The sequence below is a fragment of the Oncorhynchus tshawytscha genome, linkage group LG12, assembly GCF_018296145.1.
Source record: "Oncorhynchus tshawytscha isolate Ot180627B linkage group LG12, Otsh_v2.0, whole genome shotgun sequence".
Classification (NCBI taxonomy): Eukaryota; Metazoa; Chordata; class Actinopteri; order Salmoniformes; family Salmonidae; genus Oncorhynchus; species Oncorhynchus tshawytscha.
The window spans coordinates 14,846,593-14,863,028 of NC_056440.1; the positions used below are offsets into that span (position 1 = coordinate 14,846,593).

The 16,436-nt window shown below is 49.2% G+C and overlaps 1 protein-coding gene across 1 annotated transcript in view; it reads right to left on the reverse strand.

The window, feature by feature from the left end:
* The window catches only part of LOC112262590 (succinyl-CoA:3-ketoacid coenzyme A transferase 1, mitochondrial), a 130,053-nt gene that overhangs the window by 58,671 nt on the left and 54,946 nt on the right, over positions 1 to 16,436 (reverse strand). The window contains exons 8-13 of the mRNA XM_024438216.2: positions 13,213 to 13,320; positions 12,687 to 12,801; positions 10,987 to 11,081; positions 10,388 to 10,436; positions 10,227 to 10,299; positions 7,904 to 7,979 (exon numbers count right to left, since the gene is read on the reverse strand). Coding sequence (XP_024293984.1) covers positions 7,904 to 7,979; positions 10,227 to 10,299; positions 10,388 to 10,436; positions 10,987 to 11,081; positions 12,687 to 12,801; positions 13,213 to 13,320 — 516 coding nt within the window. The remainder of the gene's footprint in view (positions 1 to 7,903; positions 7,980 to 10,226; positions 10,300 to 10,387; positions 10,437 to 10,986; positions 11,082 to 12,686; positions 12,802 to 13,212; positions 13,321 to 16,436) is intronic.

Here is a 16,436-nt window from a genome sequence, read left to right on the forward strand (position 1 = left end):
CAAGGGAAAGGAGCAAGGGAAAGGGTAAGGGGCAAGGGAAAGGGTAAGGAGCAAGGGAAAGGGTAAGGGGCAAGGGTAAGGGGCAAGGGTAAGGAGCAAGGGAAAGGGTAAGGTTAAGGGTAAGGGTAAGGGGCAAGGGAAAGGGTAAGGGGCAAGGGAAAGGAGCAAGGGAAAGGGTAAGGGGCAAGGGGCAAGGGCAAAAGGGGCAAGGGGCAAGGGGCAAGGGGCAAGGGGCAAGGGGCAGGGTAAGGGGCAGGGTAAGGGGCAGGGTAAAGGGGCAGGGTAAGGGGCAGGGTAAGGGGCAGGGTAAGGGGCAGGGTAAGGGGCAGGGTAAGGGGCAGGGTAAGGGGCAGGGTAAGGGGCAGGGGGTAAGGGGCAGGGAAAGGCAGGGAAAGGGGCAAGGGAAAGGGGCAAGGGAAAGGGTAAAGGGCAAGGGAAAGGGTAAGGGGCAAGGGAAAGGGTAAGGGGCAAGGGAAAGGGGAAAGGGTAAGGTTAAGGGTAAGGGGCAAGGAAAGGGGCAAGGGAAAGGGTAAGGAGCAAGGGAAAGGGTAAGGAGCAAGGGAAAGGAGCAAGGGAAAGTGTAAGGAGCAAGGGAAAGGGTAGGGGAAAGGGTAAGGGGCAGGGTAAGGAGCAAGGGAAAGGGTAAGGAGCAAGGGAAAGGGTAAGGAGCAAGGGAAAGGGTAAGGAGCAAGGGAAAGGGTAAGGAGCAAGGGAAAGGGTAAGGAGCAAGGGAAAGGGTAAGGAGCAAGGGAAAGGGTAAGGGGCAAGGGACATGGTAAGGGGCAAGGGACATGGTAAGGGGCAAGGACATGGTAAGGGGCAAGGAAAGGGTAAGGAGCAAGGGAGAGGGTAAGGAGCAAGGGAAAGGGTAAGGAGCAAGGGAAAGGGTAAGGGGCAAGGGAAAGGGTAAGGAGCAAGGAAAGGGTAAGGGGCAAGGGAAAGGGTAAGGGGCAAGGGTAAGGAGCAAGGGAAAGGGTAAGGTTAAGGGTAAGGGGCAAGGGAAGGGGTAAGGAGCAAGGGAAAGGGTAAGGGGCAAGGGAAAGGAGCAAGGAAAGGGTAAGGGGCAAGGGAAAGGGTAAGGGGCAAGGAAAGGGTAAGGTTAAGGGTAAGGGGCAAGGGAAGGGTAAGGAGCAAGGGAAAGGGTAAGGGGCAAGGGTAAGGGGGCAAGGGTAAGGAGCAAGGGAAAGGGTAAGGTTAAGGGTAAGGGTAAGGGGCAAGGGAAAGGGTAAGGGGCAAGGGAAAGGAGCAAGGGAAAGGGTAAGGGGCAAGGGGCAAGGGTAAGGGCAAGGGGCAAGGGGCAGGGTAAGGGGGCAGGGTAAGGGGCAGGGTAAGGGGCAGGGTAAGGGGCAGGGTGGCAGGGTAAGGGGCAGGGTAAGGGGCAGGGTAAGGGGCAGGGTAAGGGGCAGGGTAAGGGGCAGGGTAAGGGGCAGGGTAAGGGGCAGGGTAAGGGGCAGGGTAAGGGGCAGGGTAAGGGGCAGGGTAAGGGGCAGGGTAAGGGGCAGGGTAAGGGGCAGGAAAGGGGCAGGGAAAGGGGCAAGGGAAAGGGGCAAGGGAAAGGGTAAGGGGCAAGGGTAAGGGGCAAGGGAAAGGGTAAGGAGCAAGGGAAAGGGTAAGGGGCAAGGGAAAGGGTAAGGGGCAAGGGTAAGGAGCAAAGGAAAGGGTAAGGTTAAGGGTAAGGGGCAAGGGAAGGGGTAAGGAGCAAGGGAAAGGGTAAGGAAAGGAGCAAGGGGAAAGGGTAAGGGGCAAGGGAAAGGGTAAGGGGCAAGGGAAAGGGTAAGGTTAAGGGTAAGGGGCAAGGAAGGGTAAGGAGCAAGGGAAAGGGTAAGGAGCAAGGGAAAGGAGCAAGGGAAAGGGTAAGGTTAAGGGTAAGGGGCAAGGGAAGGGGTAAGGAGCAAGGGAAAGGGTAAGGGGCAAGGGAAAGGAAAAGGGAAAGGGTAAGGGGCAAGGGAAAGGGTAAGGGGGCAAGGAAAGGGTAGGGGAAAGGGGCAGGGTAGGGTAAGGGAAAGTGTAAGGAGCAAGGAAAGGGTAAGAGCAAGGGAAAGGGTGGAGCAAGGAAAGGGTAAGAGCAAGGGAAAGGGTAAGGAGCAAGGAAAGGAGCAAGGAAAGGGTAAGGTTAAGGGTAAGGGTAAGGGGCAAGGAAAGGGTAAGGAGCAAGGGGAAAGGAGCAAGGAAAGGGTAAGGTTAAGGGTAAAATAAGGGGCAAGGGAAAGGGTAAGGGCAAGGAAAGGAAAGGAAAGGGTAAGGGGCAGGGGCAAGGGGGCAAGGGGCAAGGGGCAGGGCAAGAGGCAGGGCAAGAGGGCAGGGCAAGGGGCAGGGTAGGCAGGGTAAGGGGCAGGGTATAAGGGCAGGGTAAGGGGCAGGGTAAGGGGCAGGGTAAGGGGCAGGGTAAGGGGCAGGGTAAGGGGCAGGGTAAGGGGCAGGGTAAGGGGCAGGGTAAAGGAGCAGGGTAAGGGGGCAGGGTAAGGGGCAGGGTAAGGGGCAGGTTAAGGGGCAGGGTAAGGAAGGGTAGGGAAGGGAAAGGGAAAGGGGCAAGGAAAGGGTAAGGGGCAAGGGAAAGGGTAAGGGGCAAGGGAAAGGGTAAGGGGCAAGGGAAAGGGTAAGGGGCAAGGGAAAGGGTAAGGGGCAAGGGAAAGGGTAAGGGGCAAGGAAAGGGGAAAGGGTAAGGTTAAGGGTAAGGGGCAAGGGAAAGGGGCAAGGAAAGGGGCAAGGGAAAGGGTAAGGAGCAAGGAAAGGAAAGGGAAAGGGTAAGGGGCAAGGGTAAGGAGCAAGGGAAAGGGTAAGGTTAAGGTTAAGGGGCAAGGGAAGGGGTAAGGAGCAAGGGAAAGGGTAAGGGCAAAAGGGAAAGGGTAAGGGGCAAGGAAAGGGCAAGGGAAAGGCTAAGGGGCAAGGGAAAGGAGTAAGGAAAGGGTAAGGGTAAGGAGTAAGGGTAAGGGCAAGGGAAAGGGTAAGGGGCAAGGAAAGGGTAAAGGCAAGGAAAGGGTAAGGGCAAGGGAAAGGGTAAGGGCAAGGAAAGGGTAAGGGGAAAGGGTAAGGGGAAAGGGTAAGGGCAAGGAAAGGGTAAGGGCAAGGGAAAGGGTAAGGGGCAAGGAAAGGGTAAGGGCAAGGGAAAGGGTAAGGGGCAAGGAATAGGGTAAGAACATGGTAAGGGGCAGGGTAAGGGGCAGGGTAAGGGGCAGGGTAAGGGGCAGGGTAAGGGGCAGGGTAAGGGGCAGGGTAAGGGGCAGGGTAAGGGGCAGGGGTAAGGGGCAGGGTATAAAAAGGGAAGGGAAAGGGTAGGGGAAAGGGTAAGGGGCAAGGGGCAGGGTAAGGAGCAAGAGCAAGGGAAAGGAGCAAGGAAAGTGTAAGGAGCAAGGAAAGGGTAAGGAAAGGGTAAGGGGCAAGGGGCAGGGTAGGAGCAAGGGAAAGGAGCAAGGGAAAGTGTAAGAGCAAGGGAAAGGGTAAGGGGAAAGGGTAAGGAGCAAGGAAAGGGTAAGGAGCAAGGAAAGGGTAAGGAGCAAGGAAAGGGTAAGGAGCAAGGGTAAGGGGCAAGGGACATGGTATAGGCAAGGGACATGGTAAGGAGCAAGGAAAGGGTAAGGAGCAAGGGAAAGGGTAAGGAGAAGGGAAAGGGTAAGAGCAAGGAAAGGGTAAGGGGCAAGGGAAAGGGTAAGGAGCAAGGGAAAGGGTAAGGGGCAAGGGAAAGGGTAAGGGGCAAGGGTAAGGAGCAAGGGAAAGGGTAAGGTTAAGGGTAAGGGTAAGGGTAGCAAGGAAAGGGTAAGGGGCAAGGGAAAGGAGCAAGGGAAAGGGTAAGGGGCAAGGGAAAGGAGCAAGGAAAGGGTAAGGGGCAAGGGAAAGGGTAAGGGGCAGGGGCAAGGGGCAAGGGGCAGGGCAAGGGGCAGGGTAAGGGGGCAGGGTAAGGGGCAGGGTAAGGGGCAGGGTAAGGGGCAGGGTAAGGGGCAGGGTAAGGGGCAGGGTAGGGGCAGGGTAAGGGGCAGGGTAAGGGGCAGGGTAAAGGGCAAGGGAAAGGGGCAAGGGAAAGGGTAAGGGGCAAGGAAAGGGTAAGGGGCAAGGGAAAGGGTAAGGGCAAGGGAAAGGGTAAGGGCAAGGAAAGGGTAAGGGGGCAAGGGCAAGGAAAGGCAAGGGAAAGGGGCAAGGAAAGGAAAGGGTAAGGGGCAAGGGTAAGGAGCAAGGAAAGGGTAAGGTTAAGGGTAAGGGGCAAGGGGAAGGGGTAAAGGAGCAAGGGAAAAGGGTAAGGGGCAAGGAAAAGGAGCAAGGAAAAGGGTATGAGCAAGGAAAGGGTAAGGGGCAAGGAAAGGTAAGGGGCAAGGGAAAGGGTAAGGGGCAAGGGAAAGGGTAAGGGGCAAGGAAAGGGTATAGGGCAAGGAAAGGGTAAGGGGCAAGGAAAGGGAAAGGGTAAGGTTAAGGGTAAAGGGGCAAGGGAAAGGGGCAAGGAAAGGGGCAAGGAAAGGGAAAGGAAAGGGTAAGGGGCAAGGGGTAAGGAGCAAGGGTAAAGGTAAGGGCAAGGGGGGGGCAAGGGAAGGGTAAGGAGCAAGGGAAAGGGTAAGGGCAAGGAAAAGGAGCAAGGGAAAGGGTAAGGAGCAAGGGGCAAGGGTAAGGGGCAGGGTAAGGAGCAGGGTAAGGGCAGGTAGGGGCAGGGTAAGGGGCAGGGTAAGGGGCAGGGTAAGGGGCAGGGTAAGGGGCAGGGTAAGGGGCAGGGTAAGGGCAGGGTAAGGGGCAGGAAAGGGGCAAGGGAAAGGGGCAAGGGGAAGGGAAAAGGGGCATGGGCAAAGGGTAAGGGGCAAGGGAAAGGGTAAGGGGCAAGGAAAGGGTAAGGGGAAAGGGTAAGGGGCAAGGGAAAGGGTAAGGGGCAAGGAAAGGGTAAGGGGCAAGGAAAGGGTAAGGGCAAGGGAAAGGGGAAAGGGTAAGGTTAAGGGTAAGGGGCAAGGAAAGGGGCAAGGAAAGGGGCAAGGGAAAGGGAAAGGGTAAGGGGCAAGGGTATGGAGCAAGGGAAAGGGTATAGGTTAAGGGTAAGGGGCAAGGAAGGGTAAGGAGCAAGGGAAAGGGTAAGGGGCAAGGAAAAGGAGCAAGGGAAAGGGTAAGGAGCAAGGGAAAGGGTAAGGGGTAAGGGGCAAGGGTAAGGGGCAAGGAAAGGGTAAGGGGCAAGGGAAAGGGTAAGGGGCAAGGGAAAGGGTAAGGGGCAAGGGAAAGTGTAGGGAGCAAGGAAAGGGTAGGGAACAAGGGTAAAAGGGAAAGGGTAGGGGCAAGGGAAAGGGTAAGAAAGGGAAAGGGTATGGAAACAAAGGAAAGGGTATGAGCAAGGAAAGGGGAAAGGGTAAGGTTAAGGGTAAGGCAAGGGAAAGGGGCAAGGGAAAGGGCAAGGGAAAGGGGCAAGGAAAGGAAAGGAAAGGGTAAGGTGGGCAAGGGTATGAGGCAAGGAAAGGGTAAGGTTAAGGGTAAGGGGCAAGGAAAGGGGCAAGGAAAGGGGCAAGGAAAGGAAAGGGTAAGGGGCAAGGGTATGAGCAAGGGAAAGGGTAAGGTTAAGGGTAAGGGGCAAGGGAAGGGGTATGAGCAAGGAAAGGGTAAGGGCAAGGAAAAGGAGCAAGGGAAAGGGTAAGGAGCAAGGAAAGGTAAGGGTAAGGGGCAAGGGTAAGGGCAAGGAAAGGGTAAAGGAAGGAAAGGGTATGGGGCAAGGGAAAGGGTAAGGGGCAAGGAAAGTGTAGGGAGCAAGGAAAGGGTAGGAGCAAGGGTAAGGGGCAAGGGAAAGGGTAAGGGGCAAGGGAAAGGGTAAGGATAAGGAAAGGTAAGGAGCAAGGGAAGGGTAAGGGGCAGGGTAAGGGGCAGGGTATAAGGCAGGGTAAGGGGCAGGGTAGGGGCAGGGTAAGGGGCAGGGTAAGGGGACAGGGTAAAGGGACAGGGTAAAGGGCAGGGTATAAGCAGGGTATAGGGGCAGGGTATGGCAAAAGGGGGCAGGGCAAGGGGCAGGGACAGGGTATAGGGCAAAGGACAGGGTAAGGGCAAGGGACAGGGTATAAGCAAGGGACAGGGTAAGGGCAAGGGACAGGGTAAGGGGCAAGGACAGGGTAAGGGGCAAGGGACAGGGTAAGGGGCAAGGGACAGGGGGTAAGGGGGCAAGGGACAGGGTATGAACAGGTATGGAACAGGGTATGAGCAAGGGGCAGGGTAAGGGGCAGGGGCAAGGACAGGGTATAAGCAAGGGACAGGGTATGGGCAAGGGACAGGGTATAAGGCAAGGACAGGGTAAGGGGCAAGGGAAAGGGTATGGGGCAAGGGAGAAGGGGTAAGAGGGCAAGGAAAGGGTAAGGGGCAAGGAAAGGGTAAGGGAGCAAGGGAAAGGGTATGGGGCAAGGAAAGGGTAAAGGGGAGCAAGGAAAGGGTAGGGGCAAGGGAAAGGGGAAAGGGTAAGGTTAAGGGTAAGGCAGGGAAAGGGCAAGGAAAGGGGCAAGGGGGCAAGGAAAGGGAAAGGAAAGGAAAAGGGTAAGGATAAGGGGCAAGGGTATGATAAGGAAAGGGTAAGGTTAAGGGTATGGGGCAAGGAAGGGGTAGAGCAAGGAAGGGGTAAGGAGCAAGGAAAGGGTAAGGGCAAGGAAAAGGAGCAGGGAAAGGGTAAGGAGCAAGGGAAAGGGTAAGGGGCAAGGGTAAGGAGCAAGGGAAAGGGTAAGGGGTAAGGGGCAAGGGAAAGGGTAAGGGGCAAGGGAAAGGTTAAGGGGCAAGGGGAAAGGGTAAGGGGCAAGGGAAAGGGTAAGGGGCAAGGGAAAGGTTAAGGGGCAAGGGAAAGGGTAAGGGGCAAGGAAAGGGTAGGGAGCAAGGGTAAGGGGCAAGGAAAGGGTAAGGAGCAAGGGAAGGGTAAGGAGCAAGGGAAAAGGGAGCAAAGGGTAAGGAGCAAGGGAAAGGGTAAGGAGGAAAGGGTAAGGGGCAACGGAAAGGGTAAGGGGCAAGGAAAGGGTAAGGAGCAAGTGAAAGGGTAAGGGGCAAGGGAAAGGGCAAGGAGCAAGGGAAAGGGAAAGGGCAAGGAGCAAGGGGCAGGGTAAGGGGCAGGGTAAGGGGGCAGGGTAAGGGGCAGGGTAAGGGGCAGGGTAAGGGGCAGGGTAAGGGGCAGGGTAGGGGGCAGGGTAAGGGGCAGGGCAAGGGGGCAGGGCAAGGGGCAGGGTAAGGGGCAGGGCAAGGGACAGGGTAAGGGGCAAGGACAGGGTAAGGGGCAAGGGACAGGGTAAGGGGCAAGGGACAGGGTAAGGGGGACAAGGGGCAGGGACAGGGTAAGGGGCAAGGGACAGGGTAAGGGGCAAGGGACAGGGTAAGGGGCAGGTAGGAACAGGGTAAGGAGCAAGGGGCAGGGTAAGGGGCAGGGGCAAGGGACAGGGTAAGGGCAAGGGACAGGGTAAGGGGCAAGGGGCAGGGTAAGGGGCAGGGGCAAGGGACAGGGTAAGGGGCAAGGGACAGGGTAAGGAACAGGGTAAGGAACAGGGTAAGGAGCAAGGGGCAGGGTAAGGAGCAAGGGGCAGGGTAAGGGACAAGGGACAGGGTAACCCCTCAGAGCCTGGTTCCTCTCTACCCAGCACAGCCAGAAGAGGACTGGCCACCCCTCAGTCTGGTTCCTCTCTAGGTTTCTTCCTAGGTTCCAGCCTTTCTATGGAGTTTTTCCTAGCCACCGTGATTCTACATCTGCATTGCTTGCTCTTTGGGGTTTTAGACAGGGTATCTGTATAAGCACTTTGTGGCAACTGCTGATGTAAAAAAAAGCTTTATGAAATACATCTGATTGATTGAGCAAATAACCATGTTCTATTGAGACAAATAGAGGGCAGCATTTACAGGCAGGGGTAACAGAGATCCCCAGCGGGGCCCGTCCTGCTAAAGTAATGCTAGGGGAAACACTGACAGAGAGTAACTATGGTGATGCTCGTACCGGGATCATCCAGTTGGCCAGGTCTCCCGTCTTAGACACCTGCATGGCTCCCAGCATCGTCAGGTTGATGTGACCACTGCAGAGAGACGACAAACAATCACCTTATCAATCAATCTACTGTACACAGAGTACAAAACATTAATAACTGCTCTTTCCATGACAGACTGACCAGCTGAAAGATATGATCCCTTATTGATGTCACTTGTTAAATCCAATTCAATCAATCGGTGTAGATGAAGGGGAGGAAACAGGTTAAAGGATTTTTAGGCCTTGAGACATGGATTGTGTATGTGTGCCATTCAGAGGATGAATGGGCAAGACAAAAGATTTCAGTGCCTTTGAACGGGGTATGGTAGTAGGTGCCAGGCGCACCGGTTTGAGTGTGACAAGAACAGCAACAATGCACACAGTTTCCTGTGTGTATCAAGAATGGTCCACCACCCAAAGGACATCCAGCCAACTTGACAACTGTTAGAACCACTGGAGTCAACATGGGCCAGCATCCCTGTGTAACGTTTTGGATACCTTATAGAGTCCATGCCCTGGCGAATTGAGGCTGTTCTGAGGGCAAGGGGGGGTGCAACTCAATATTATGAAAGTGTTCCTAATGTTTTGTACACTCAGTGTATACAGTTCATTAGGAAAGTGTTCCTAATGTTTTGTACACTCAGTGTATACAGTGCATTAGGAAAGTGTTCCTAATGTTTTGTACACTCAGTGTATACAGTGCATTAGGAAAGTGTTCCTAATGTTTTGTACACTCAGTGTATACAGTTCATTAGGAAAGTGTTCCTAATGTTTTGTACACTCAGTGTATACAGTTCATTAGGAAAGTGTTCCTAATGTTTTGTACACTCAGTGTATACAGTGCATTAGGAAAGTGTTCCTAATGTTTTGTACACTCAGTGTATACAGTGCATTAGGAAAGTATTCAGACTCGTTCCTTTTTTCCACATCAATCTACACAGCATACCCCACAATGACAAAGTGAAAAAATATTTTTTATACATTTGCAAACATTTTTTAAAAATTTAACAGAAATACCTTATTTACATAAGTATTCAGACCCTTTGCTATGAGACGCAAAATTTAGCTCCAGTGAATCCTGTTTTCATTGATGACATTTTTTATTTAACATTTATTTAACTAGGCAAGTCAGTTAAGAACAAATTCTTATTTTACAATGACGGCCTACTCCGGCCAAACCCTCCTCTAATCCAGATGACACTGGGCCAATTGTGCGCCGCCCTATGGGACTCCCAATCACGTCCAGTTGTGGGACTCCCAATCACGTCCAGTTGTGATACAGCCCGGGAACTAACGAGGGTCTGTAGTGACGCCAATAGCATTGAGATGCAGTGCCTTGTTTCTATAACTTGATTGGAATCCACCCATTTCCTTCATCACTGTTCTTTTCATTCCCATTCTGTAAAATGTGAGCGCAAAAGATCCAGTTCCAACTGAAGCACCTGATCATCAATAGAAAAAGCCTGTTGTTTTTTAACACAGTGGCCACAGCTTATCACCTAGGTAGGTCCTGGTTCAGTAGGCTACGACATGTTGTGGAAATGTTGAAGCTTCTTACGATAGCCTGCTTCAAAACAAAATGGTACATATTCACAAAAGTAGATGGGGTGTTTGTTAAATTATTAAATCTTTACAACAACAACAAAAATGAATGGAGCCAATTTGGAGTAGCAGTTTTATTCCCTGTGAGCACGGAGCGATTTTAAGTGGGGGAAAGGATGTTAAGTGCTGGAGCGATGTGCAAAGACCGCTCAGTGAGCGATGAGTGGGATTTCCAACTGCTCAACTCTGCTCATATACTCTGGTGTGTGTGTGTACCTGCATCAGTCAGTGGAAGGGGACACGCACACCTAAAGACCGACCCTGTTAGATCAGAGTATAGACACTACAGTGCAATTAATCCCTATGAGGTGTGTGTGTGTGTGTGTACAGGGGGAATCTACCTCTACAGGGTGACGTTGTAACACCCCTAGCCCCCTAGAGTTCTGTTAAAACACCCTAGAGTTCTGTTATAACACCCTAGAGTTCTGTTATAACACCCTAGAGTTCTGTTATAACACCCTAGAGTTCTGTTATAACACCCTAGAGTTCTGTTATAACACCCTAGAGTTCTGTTATAACACCCTAGAGTTCTGTTATAACACCCTAGAGTTCTGTTATAACACCCTAGAGTTCTGTTATAACACCCTAGAGTTCTGTTATAACACCCTAGAGTTCTGTTATAACACCCTAGCCCCCTAGAGTTCTGAGTGAGATCACAAATAGAATAGATAATAGACTGTGACAATGTCCTTACCCTCTGATCATGGCAAACGACTCGTCACTGGAGAAGTAGGAAGCCCCTGGAAGCACAGTCACCGTTTCTTTACCTGCACACACACAGGAAATGTCCACATATCTCATAAACATAGGAGTGTGTGTGTGTGTGTGTGTGTGTGTATAGATATCTTCCCTTACCGGCGTTGATGAGGTCAGCATCCACTTCGTCTTCTGTGGGGTAGGGGCCCTACATGAAACACACACATTCATCACGCAAAGATGTCACACACACATTCATCACAGTAGTTTTGGATTCTGTTGGTCACTCAACCCCAGCATGATCTCACAACCTTTATTTTGACAGGGAGTCATGCTGAGACCAAGGTCTCTTTCACAGATCAGCCCTGTATAGACAACACACATCACTATACACATCAAACCTGGCCAACAGACAATCAAAGAAAACTTATTAGACGAGACATTTATTTTATCTCTTCAACAATGGAACCGGCCCCGTTTCTCTATAGCCGAGGGAGCTTTTGACACCACATCTCTTAACCTGACACTCATAATTGGGGGGAACATTTTCACAAATGAGCATTAGCATATTTCTGCTTTAATTTCTCTGACAACAGAATTGATGAGAAAAAAAATGAATGGGAGAAAAAACGTCAGATGGTTGCAATCTCCACAATGTTTGTTAGGAACCCGGCATGTTTCAAACGTGAGTCCCAACACCTGTTGTCAACCAGGTTACTATGGTGTTACTAAGACATAGATTCAAATGAGGGTTTTACCAATCCCAGAATGCCGTTCTCACTCTGCAGGTGGACAGTGATGTCTGGTTGGATGAAGTTGCTGGCCAGCATGGGGATGCCGATACCCAGGTTAGCTGACAGTGGTTCATGTTAAAGAACATACACTTTGAATACATTACAGACATACAGTACCCTGATCTCATTCTAATTCTGTACTACAAATGCCAAAGCCTGGGTAAGCTAGTTTCTCAAAGATATTCATAGCGGCAAGTTTTTTTTCAACTATTAAATGGAGGATAGGGCTGATTGCTGCCCCCTTTGGGGAGTTTGGGTGCCCATGGTAAACAGAAAAAAAATCTGTCAAAAATTGCTAATATATGCAAATAAAAATTATTATTGAATAGAAAACACTCTAAAGCTTCTAAAACCGTTTAAATTATGTCTCTAGGTAAAGCAGAACTCTCAGGGCACTCATTCTCCCAAAGTCTCTCTTGTCATAAAAGTTGGCCCAACTTTGACGTCATCGCCCCCACCCTTCCCAAGCACTTACAGTCCTGGGAACAGTTCCTATCTCTTCAGCGCGATGTCAGCTTTCAATGGGGCTTCTCATTGCGAGAATCGCGCGCTCACGAGGGGTTTGGCGGCCGAAACGCGCTCTGTCTTTGTTCCAAGATTGATTGAACGACTCGTGTGTTTCTCTTCGTCCTGAAAATTGCTATGAAGCTAGATAACATGCTAATGCTGTGTTCTGAACATAGTTTTACAAGTTTAGTCGACATATAATATGTAATTTCGACGTTTTGGTGCGCACCCACTTGACTTTTGGCTGCATTTCAACCGAAATGTGTCGTGTTTGATCACCGAAAGACACAGACTTCCAAACTATAGCTGTTTTTGGTAAGTATAAACCCTTCCAGGTCTACTGATGGAAGAACAGCAAAGGTAAGGGAAGATTTATGTGTTTATTATGGGTTTCTGTGGACTCCGAAGTAGGAGTAAAAATGCTAATTCCTGAGCGCCGACTCATATTATAGCCTAGTGAACGAAATCTGTAACGTTAAAAATAAAAGTAACACAGCGATTGCATTTAGAAGAAGTGTATCTTTCTATACATATGTAGAACATGCATATTTAGTCTAAGTTTATGCTGTGTATTCCATGTTAGCTGACGGCATATGCTGGAGCTATCGTCATTTCTCCGGACATTTGAGTAGCATTTTTTTGAACATGCCGTCATTGTAAACAGATTTATGGATATATATAGCATATTATTGAAAAAAAAAAAAAATGTACTGTGTAACATGTTATATTACTGTCATCTGATGAAGACTTCAAAAGGTTAGTGCAATTATTTTTCTTTTAATCCTGCGTTTGGTGATTGCATATTTTGTGGAATTTGGCTATGGAAATTAGCTTGGTCTTCGGTGTGTCTTCGGTGGTGGTTTGACATAAATATGTGCTATGTTTTCGCCGTAAAACATTTTAGAAATCTGACTTGCTGGCTAGATAAACAAGTTGTTTATCTTTCATTTGAGCTATTGGACTTGTTAATGTGTGGAGGTTAAATATTTTTAAGAATATTTTTTGCGTTCCATGCGCCACATTCCTGCTGACGGTGGGAGGGCTGGTTCCCAGTTGGGAACCAGCTGTCTCAACAGGTTAAGCTGTCTTTTGGTGTCAGATATCGCAAGATCAATGATGATTGGTTCGATGGAGTCCCACTTCATGTTCAAGAATACCATACATCCCATCCTCAAACTCCAGGGCTGCTCTGCGAATGATCCGCTCTCGTAAAATGTCGGAGTCCTTCTTTGGTTTGGGCTTCTCTGCTAGGTCCTTCTGCACTGTGCGCCTCTGGAGAGTGTAGAGAGAGACAGTCAATTCATTCTTCTCTGCTTAGTACCAATTGATTACACAGACTTCCCTATTGGACTCTGATGGGTCTGGAAGGGATGAACTATAGAGGACTTCCTGTAATATTTGGACAAAGTTGATGTCATCAGCACTCTCTCCCCCTCTAGTACCATTATGACTCAAACTAGTGACTGTGTTACTGTTTAAGTAGGGTTGCAGGAAGTCCAGTAACTTTACCAAAATTCCCATATTTTACAGAAATCCTAGGTGGAGAATTCCAGAATTCCTGCTTATTATGTCCTAGTTCCAGGAATCTTCCAACTGGGATTTCTGGAAAACCTTGGAATTTTGGGAAAGTTACAGAACTTTGCAACTTTAAGTATGAATCCATTGTGGTGTTTGGAGGCCCACCTCTATCCTCTTCTCGTAGCAGTCTCCCTTGATGATCCTGTGGATGTAGATACTGGGGATGTGGATGTCCTCCTCAGAAAACGTCCCCACGTCCACCACCTCCTCCACCTACACAGAAGGACAGTGGGATGAAGCAAGAACAGTGTTGGTCAGTCCAAACACTGATCCTGCGGGGTTACTCCTCAATCTCTGTACCCACCCACTTTGATCCGTTCACATTTAGAAAAGACAACCTTCACCAAATTATTTTAAACCTCACTCCTCCCATCTGTCAACAGGGAGCAGGAACCACACTGTGTTCATTTCCCTATAGCTCTGACAACCACCAGGCCTGGTGAAAGCTGCCTCCATGCCTCAGCTGGGCGTAGGGTTCTTTAGAGAAGTCGAGACCAGGGCCTGATCCTGGGATCAGAGGGGATGGAAGGTGGGGAGGAGGTTCTGTCCATCACAAGGAGAAAACTGGTATTACATTACAAGCTCTGTTCCAATGTCCCCTGTGTTCGCAGAAAGACTTGGAATGGTCCAAGTGTGGCCTAAGGAAGGGGTGTTACAAGAATCATCTCAATCATCACCATCATCAGTAATCCATTAGTGTCAACCATCAGTGAATGACACTATGTGGAGCAAAACACAGAGATAGACACACCATTACTTCCTGTGTCACTTAGCAAGAAATCTAAAACCCACATAAGAGATGCTATTACAACTACCAAAGATAATAACCAAAGTTCATTAAAAAGCTTCAAAATTAAGCTGATTACTAAGCAACATTTTCAGAAAGCATCCTGCTAAATCAATTCCTCCCAGAGTGAGTTATGCCTGAGATAAAATAGTCAAGTATGATCACATTAACAGTAAAATAAATGCTGCAGTATCTGTTTAAAGTATTTCTGCTGTTTTGTTTCTTAGCTGGTAAATTAATCGCACAAAATCAAAGAACTACAAATCCTATATAGCCCATTCCACCTTGCGCTGCAACACTGTGCGTACGTGAAGAGCTGAGTGAAAGATTCCGTTTCGGAAGCGCTGCACACAGGAATAAAAGTTGGTATAATTGACTTGAAACGAAAGTCTATTGAAGTGAGATTTTGTCTCTGGCTATTTGCATTGTTTTGTTCACAAGCTAGGTTATTTTCTCACAGGCACAAGCATGACTCCTAAATATATGTCTCATCTGTGATATTTAGGTTAAAAGACTCAGGTCACCCAAAAATTATATTAAACTATATACCACATTACTTCTTACATGTACTGTTTTAGAAGCATGCTCATACGTTTTTTGGTGTCATTTTAGCTGATTTTGACTGTTAATGAAATCTGAGTGGCTGGTGGAAGGCTGTTGGATCAAAAAGTGAATTATGCCAGCACTCTTCTATTTACCAGAGGTATGTTGAACAAGGGAAATCGCTAGTTTGTGAACTTCAGAACCCGACTTGCAAGAATAGAAACAACTTTGGGGTGAGCCCATTGTTTGTCGTCCCTTCTTCCCATCCTCCTGTGATGTGTTTGTTAAGGTACCCTAGCTGCCTATGAAAGAGCAGTGTGAGATAACACCAAAGCTTTTTGCTGAAGAAGACCCTCACTAAGCTTAAGAGAGAGATAGAGACTCAAAACCTACAACCTGATTTTGGACGGAATTACCTGGAAGGCTTAAATTAAAACTACCAACGATTATTATTCCAACGCTATACAGTAAATGCTCTGGAAAACAACAGAAACACCATCCAACCAGGAACTGAGGGGGTACTGTTTAGTCTAAAGCTATATTTTATTTCCAAAAGCCGAGAAAAATACATTATATTACTTTTTGGGGCGGCAGGTAGCCTAGTGGTTAGAGCGTTGGACTAGTAACCGAAAGGTTGCAAGATCAAATCCCCGAGCTGACAAGGTCAAAATCTCTCGTTCTGCCCCTGAACAAGGCAGTTAACGTTTTTTAAGAACAAGAATGTTCTGACTTGACTAGTAAAATAAAAGGGTAAATATAATATAAGGACTGAATGCTAAATTAAGTCTGCCAAGCTTGATACAACTTCAATTAGCACGGACGTGTCAAGTGAGAGGTGTCAAAGCCCTTTAGCCCAACAATTGCAGGAGAGTCGCACAGTGTACTCCAACCAAATGGTGAGGCCTTAGAAGCTACCTCCCGCTGTTCAGAGGTAATTAAAATAAAGTACCCTGTGTATGTAAAGAATGATAAGGCAAGAAAATATCACAAAATGAAGCTCCTTATGGAAAATCAAGAGACACTTCTTGCTGACTATTATAAAAATGGGAACGTCATCAACCTCATCTTCGACACAAACCATCCCCTGGCATGGCACAGTGCTATTTTAGCACACTACTCCTCTGTTAAGAGAGGGGGTGTTAACGAGGTGTGGAATCTCAGGATACTAGACAACGAGGACTCTGAGTCAGCTAAAATACATCTCTATAAGTCTAGAATAGTAATGGTACAGGGCAACCACAAACAGTTTCAGCTGGACTTTCACCAAATCAAAGAATTAGCCCAGCAGGAGAAGCTCTCCCTTGAGAAAGATACCCCCACCCGAGTGGGTCAGACATCTTCATTATATAACCCCACAGACAAGCAACCCCAAGCGGAAAGTCAACCTCCTAGCACACAGTACTAGCCCCTCATTGAAATGAAGGACACATTAACCCAGCTGGAGGTACGGCAGGTGTAGCTGGAATAGCAGGTGATTATACTCCAGTCAGCACAAACCCAGACAACAGTCCAGCACAACAACACCCCCGTAACCAGACCTGGAGAGCTGGAGGTGGAGAGAGACATATATGCACTCTGGACTGTGGTGACAACTTCAACAATATAAAAAGCAGGAGCAGGAGAAGAACAGAACACTAGAGGAGAGGATCAGACTGCTGGAGGAGTTGGTGAGCGGGATGGCTTGTGACAAAGAACAACCCACTAGAGAGGTGGCAGAGAAGCCAGAAGAACAGCCCACCTCAGCTCCAGACAAAAGTCTCGACACCCCAGCGGAACAGTCCACACCAGACCCTGACCACGTCGACATCACAGCAGAACATACAAATGAAGAACCCCAAGCCCAGGGGATCTCACCCTCTCCCCCCCCCTCCACACACACAAGACACTGACTGTACTCCTTACGGACACAAATGGGAAATATATAGGAGAAAATAAACTTTTTCCCAAACACAGTGCGTCTCTGGTGTCCAAACACCCAGCGCGCCCTAGACCTTCTGTC